The sequence below is a fragment of the Nematolebias whitei genome, chromosome 12, assembly GCF_014905685.2.
Source record: "Nematolebias whitei isolate Nwh7 chromosome 12, NemWhi1, whole genome shotgun sequence".
NCBI classification, from domain to species: domain Eukaryota; kingdom Metazoa; phylum Chordata; class Actinopteri; order Cyprinodontiformes; family Rivulidae; genus Nematolebias; species Nematolebias whitei.
Genome location: NC_056509.1, coordinates 36,942,709 through 36,948,708, shown reverse-complemented (window position 1 = coordinate 36,948,708; position 6,000 = coordinate 36,942,709). Strand labels below are relative to the sequence as shown.

At 38.9% G+C, this 6,000-nt stretch overlaps 1 protein-coding gene across 1 annotated transcript in view; it reads right to left on the bottom strand.

Annotated features, from left to right (window-relative positions):
* LOC119418254 (protein eva-1 homolog C) overlaps positions 1–6,000 on the bottom strand; it is a 104,707-nt gene that overhangs the window by 52,060 nt on the left and 46,647 nt on the right. Inside the window, exon 5 of the mRNA XM_037685516.1 lies at positions 5,550–5,693. Within this exon, the coding sequence (XP_037541444.1) occupies positions 5,550–5,693 (144 nt within the window). The remainder of the gene's footprint in view (positions 1–5,549; positions 5,694–6,000) is intronic.

The following is a 6,000-nucleotide window of genomic DNA, read 5'->3' as shown; positions in this document are numbered from 1 at the left end:
TGTGTGTGTGTGTGTGTGTGTGTGTGTGTGTGTGTGTGTGTGTGTGTGTGTGTGTAATTAGCTTGATGCAGATGGTAGAACATTTGGTAAAGACAAATTGTGAAAAGCATGTAAATAATTGGTCTATCACAGTGTGAATTGCTGTTTTTAACATGTGAGGCAGACATGTTCCAGTTCCATTTCCCCAAAATTGATTTAAAACTTCACTAAAATGTACTTTAGATTAAAGATTGGGAACTGGAACCCTTTTCGGACAACTCGGACATATACCAGTTGTGAAACTTGTAGTACCTTAGATTATAGATATCAGTGGAAGACACACAGTTCACCAAACACAGTATAAAATACTTGTGTGTGTGTTTTAAGGGTTTTTGTTCAGTAATGCAGCTAAAGAAGGAACTATTTGGGGGAATGATGATTCCCAGCAGCAGCTTTTGCCTTCCTGACTGGACAGCAGTCCCATCCAACTGGGCCAAAATAAACATCTTCCATACGGTCTCCTCTGCTGACTTGACATGAGTGTGGCTTGCATCAAGCACGTGGGTTCTTTAAGTATCTTTGCTCACATATGTCCATGTGTCTGTGCCTGTTTCTGCAGAACCAATTCAGACCACACGTTTCTTTCTGAGTTACATCTTTATGTGCCTCTATTTTCTTTCTTGTCACATGTGTCAAGCTGAGCCATATCAGAGAAACATCCACCGATGACAATATTTCTGTTTCAAACACCAGAAGTGAACTCATGTGACAAAAAAATAATACATTTAACTTTCTCCCCAGATGACAAATTAAGGAAGAGTCAAATATGCACAGCATAAAGAAGAAAAAAGTTATTTTTTTGTTCAAATGTAATAAATTGGCAATTTAAAATATTTTAAATTTTGCAGTTATGGCTTTTTTTTTAATATATACTTTGTAATCTAAGATTAATCCCATTATATTGAGATCAGAGCTAAATTTATCATAGACAGTGAACTCACAGCAAACTATTGTTTGTACACACTAAAAACTGCTGGGTTATTTTGATGATGCAAATAACCGAGGTGAAGTTGTTGGGTATTAGGTTGGGTTGGTTTGACTAATATTGTCAGAACGTTTGACCCGTTCTTTGATTGGAGATGAGCGGAGTCAATCTTCAGAGTCCGCCATTTTCAGACAGAAGTTGACCAAATCAAACCTGACTGGACCTCTGCTTTAGGATGTAATAAGTAAGATGTTTAAAACAAACCGTTTAGCCTGGTTGGCTTTGTTAATCACTTTAGTTTGCACTATAGACAATGAATTTGGTTTAAAATAACATTACTTGAAGCAAACTAGCTGACACTATAGCAGTTGGTGCTAACTAACAACCTAGACTTTAAGTTGTTCTTTTTAACGCAACTTATTATTCACTTTAATTTAACAAATCGGTCATTTTAATCCTATTTTTGAGTAGAAAACTTAATAACTAAAGTGATAACCCAACCCTGCTATGTTAAAACTACCCATGTTAAAACAACTGATCATTTCCATATTGGCTTCGCTTTTCAGACCTTGGGGGCTTGTCCATCAGGAGGTGAAGTTATAATAAAGTGTGACTAAATAAAATTAAAAAGATAATCCATGGAAAGCGTGTAGAAAGATTGTGAATGTAAACAACTCCCATACCTCTGTAAACCAGTAGGCAAATACTTTGTCTCAAAAGTCTGAAGAAATCACAAAACAACGAGGTAAGACCTCTTGTGTTTTATATATATATATATATATATATATATAAACAACATTCAGCCATGTTAGTTCAACAGATATATTACAAGGTTTGTTGGTGCTAAAGTTGGAACAGCAGTAGTAGTTTGTTGCATGCATAATGATAAAACATTTATGTTTTCATTCATTCTTCGCTTTTCTGGGCCACGTGTAACACAGGGCCGCTGCTTCAGCCCACAGGACGCACGACAACCAGCTAAACACCAAATCGTACCCGTTTTCTACTTTATAATTCAGCTGGTTCTTTCAGCTCTTTCCTATCCTTGTTCTGCACGGTTCAAAACAGGCTGTGCTGCTTGTGATCTTTCATATCACAGAGAGCAGACCTGATGTGAAACCTCATGGGGGTACACTAGAACACAGCTCCCCTCTCTTTGATATAAATCGTCGCTTCGAGAGGTTTTTATATCTCTCAGGGGAGAAAAGAGGAAAAACGTTCAAGATATGGAAGCCTGAGATTTGGACTGATACATGGAGGAAAAGATGAAGGAGGGATAGATTATTCTAGATATAATCTCGTTAGTAAGAACGTTTATAAATCATGCTGAGGTCAATTTTGTCTTATTTTATTGCTGTATTGTATAACTTAAAGAGAAACAAAGCACCGTGGCTTTACCATACTGACAAAAAAAGTGGAACGTCAAACTAAGACGGAGAGAATGATGTTTTGTAGATGAAGAATGGGAGATAAATATGACCTCTATGGCAGCAGAATAACAACAACATGACCCAAAATAAACCTTTCTGTCATGAAGAAATCCATTTAAAGGAAGTTTTCAATCAAAACCAGCTACTGCACTGTAGAGATGAGTTTTTTAATTCTCACATCCTGTTTGAATTTTTCACTGTATGGTCCCGGTTGACCCTGCACAAAAATATATTTTAACTGGATTAAAGATGGATAAAATGTTAAGAAATTAACTTTTTTTTTGGTTATGAAGAATTAGAAAAAAAATGACACATTTCTGCAAAAGTATTTTCCAACTCATCTCTGAACAGCATTCAAAAACCAACGTATTAAAAGTTGCTTTTACTTTCTTATTGCAATTTGACTCTCTTTATGCAATTTTTTTAAACAAACAAATGACGAGGACTTCCTAGAGGAAGACGATGTTACTGATGTCTGACAGTGGCAGCTGTCTGGAGCATGCGTTTAATCTGTGACAAAACTGACGGCAAGTCCTGGGCCATTTACCTCCCTGTTGTTTCTGAGGAGCGAGTCCATCCCTGGGGCTGTGCAGGGCAGAAGCTGGTTCTCTGCAGCTGATGGTTTATAAATTACAGGCAAGTTGAGGCTGATAAAGAGTCTGTGTCATAAATCAAAGAAGCTCATGTGTCTAAAACTTACTTGCATGAAATCATACATACTCATAAAAAACACGATTCTTCTCCTGACAGGCTGCAAAACTTCTAAAGCTGTATACGCTGATAATGATCCATACAATGGATTTATTGTATTGTATTTTCTGCCATACACGTAGCATTAGTCACATCAGTCCAAATATGTCTAATAAAGTGTAAAAATCCATAACTACATTGCTTCGCTGTATACGTCGCATCTGTTATGCGTCATCGCTGACAATCCGGAAACGTGGGCCGGTGTTGGACCAAAAATCGATTGCTGCCAAATGGAGGCCGCGTGAGCATGCATGGGAGGATTTTAACAAGAATTTAACAAAATTAACACTTAAAAGCAATTATTTGTTTGCTCGAAATTATAGTAAAGGTGTGTCTCAGTTTAATTTTTACTTAATAAATGCACTATGACGGTCAAATCAGCTGCGCTTTTCATAAGTAATCGCTGCCTCGGTGCTCCGGGAGCACGCAGAGGGAGGAAATCAGGAAGAGGAACGCTGTGCATTTCTTTGAAATTTAACAAGATAATCACCTAAAACAATTATTTGTTTGCTCGACATTATAGTAGAGATGAGTCTCTGTTGAACTTTTACTTAATAAATGCACTTTAATGGTCAAATCAGCTTCATTTCAAAATGAAGCTGATTTGACGGATGCTCCAGGCGAGATGGACGAAGGTGGCAAGCAAAGGCAAGCCAATTGGGTCATTAAAAGCCACTTTTATCTATTACATGACACAACAGCATGCCATAATCCTCCATCTAGCAGCTGAAAATGGTAGTGTTCAATATTTTCAGTCAGAATTAATGAAAACAGTCATATCTCAGCAAAAATTGGTTTATAAATATGGGAAAAAATCCATAAATACGTTGCTTCGGCATATAAGTCACAGGGCATGCAAATTATACAAAAAACTGTGACTTATAGGCCAAAAAATACTGTAAATTAAAAAATGAAACTCACTTTGTAGATCCATGAATTTAATAATTATTGTGAACAAATATACATCTTGTACTTGCCATTTCTTTGTGTAAGGCTCCAGATGGAACAAAACTTGTAAAGATGACCACATAAATGCATGCATGTAAATATCACCAACCAAGAGTGGACAGCCAGTCTGCATGCTCTGCTCTTCCACTCAGCCGTCGAGGAAAAAGGATCCCCCCAAATTACCACCCTCTCTGAGCGCTGAGCAGCCAGTGGCTTTATGTCTACAGCAGCAATACTGATTCACATTCAAACCTCAACATTCCCCACCACAACCCCCTACCAGTCCCTTTACACGCTGCACGGTTTACGGACACAACTATCCAAACAGTTCTGGTGCCGTTACGGCCACACATCCTTCCTCTTTCTGCCCCGTCCCACAGTCCGTCCACAATCGTCTGAACTCAACACCAGAGCTGTTGTACGCCGAGTTATCAGCAAGAGATAAGGAAGGTCAGACAGACATTCAGGCCGAACGACTGCATAAACACAGCTGAACAGTCTGTGCATGTTTGTCTCCAATGGCAGGTTGTCATTAAGATAAAGGCTGCATGGATCCTATCTGACGTTGAGATTAACGATGCAGCAGGGAGGGATTCCTGAAAGCTAAACTAGCCGTGAGCTGCAATCAGATCACAGAGATGCAGATTTGACAACAAATCACAGACTGAGCGAGGCTGTAAAGGTAAATCTACGGAGCTAAAGAGCCTTTTAAGCCTAGAGGGAACAGTTAAAAATATAATAAAATGCAGTCCATAAAATTAGACCTTGAAAAAAAAAAGAAAGAAAAACTACAGACATGCCAAGCCTCGGAGCAGGCCTCAGCTAATTTGGGGTTTTGGGGCCAAATGTTTTTCTGGATTTGAGAAGCTCCACGTCATGGTGCTGACTGATCAATTCCTGGTGCTTGAGGCGCTTAAATAACAATCGTTCATGCTTGTGTGTGTGTGTGCGTCTTAAAGCATGTGGTTAGTGATTTACAACCTTGTCAGATCAGGATTAACCTGGGGGCGTGAAGCAGATAAAGTGGGAAGCCCATTAATTTCCCTCATTCATAAATATAAAGTTGAAGAAGATAGAACTACTACAAACATCTGTGGGTGGGAATAAAATCAGCTATTCAAGTGCACCCCTACTTATGTCTCTACTAAAGATAAAAGGAGAAGTAGCCTCAAAAATAGAACATTTGCATCATTTAAGGTCTGTAGGGATTAATTTTAAGACTAAAATGTGTTTTATGGAAAAATTAATAGAAGCGTTTTTCAAAATGTTGTTCTACGGTGTTCATGAGTAATAATTGTTTTTCCATCCAGCAAAGACCCAACAGAAAACTCAGTGTGAGTCGCTCTATGAAAACCCATCTAACCTAAAGCGACTCACAGGAAACGCTGATACGTTAGTGATCAACGCCTCCTGCTGGAGGGAACAGACCGGCTGAAGACGATCGCTCCAGGACTCACCACATGTGTAGATGACACTGAGGTACTTCCTGGTGCCGGCGTAACACGGATCTCCAAATTCTTTGGTGGAGGCTCGGACCATGCAGCTTTTCTTTCCCTGGCACAGGGCTGTGAGGACCTGCAGGCTCTGAGCTGACTGGCATTCTGGCAAAAACAGAAGATATTTCTTAAAACACAAGCTACCTGTTGGAGGGGGGAAGCATGCTGTCATGACTCTTTGGCAGAACTGATCAATTGAAATGTCAGGAATTGCTTTAAAACAATAAGCCATTAAATGTCGAACATTCCTGGAAGGAATGCATATCACCCGCCACCTATCATTATTATTACGTTACTGATAAACCACAGTGTTGTAGATGTTTTGGGCAAACTTTGAAAATAACTTTATGCACAATCCGATGCAATTTCACAAGATATCACATAGGCCTGTCACAATAAACAATAAATCGCA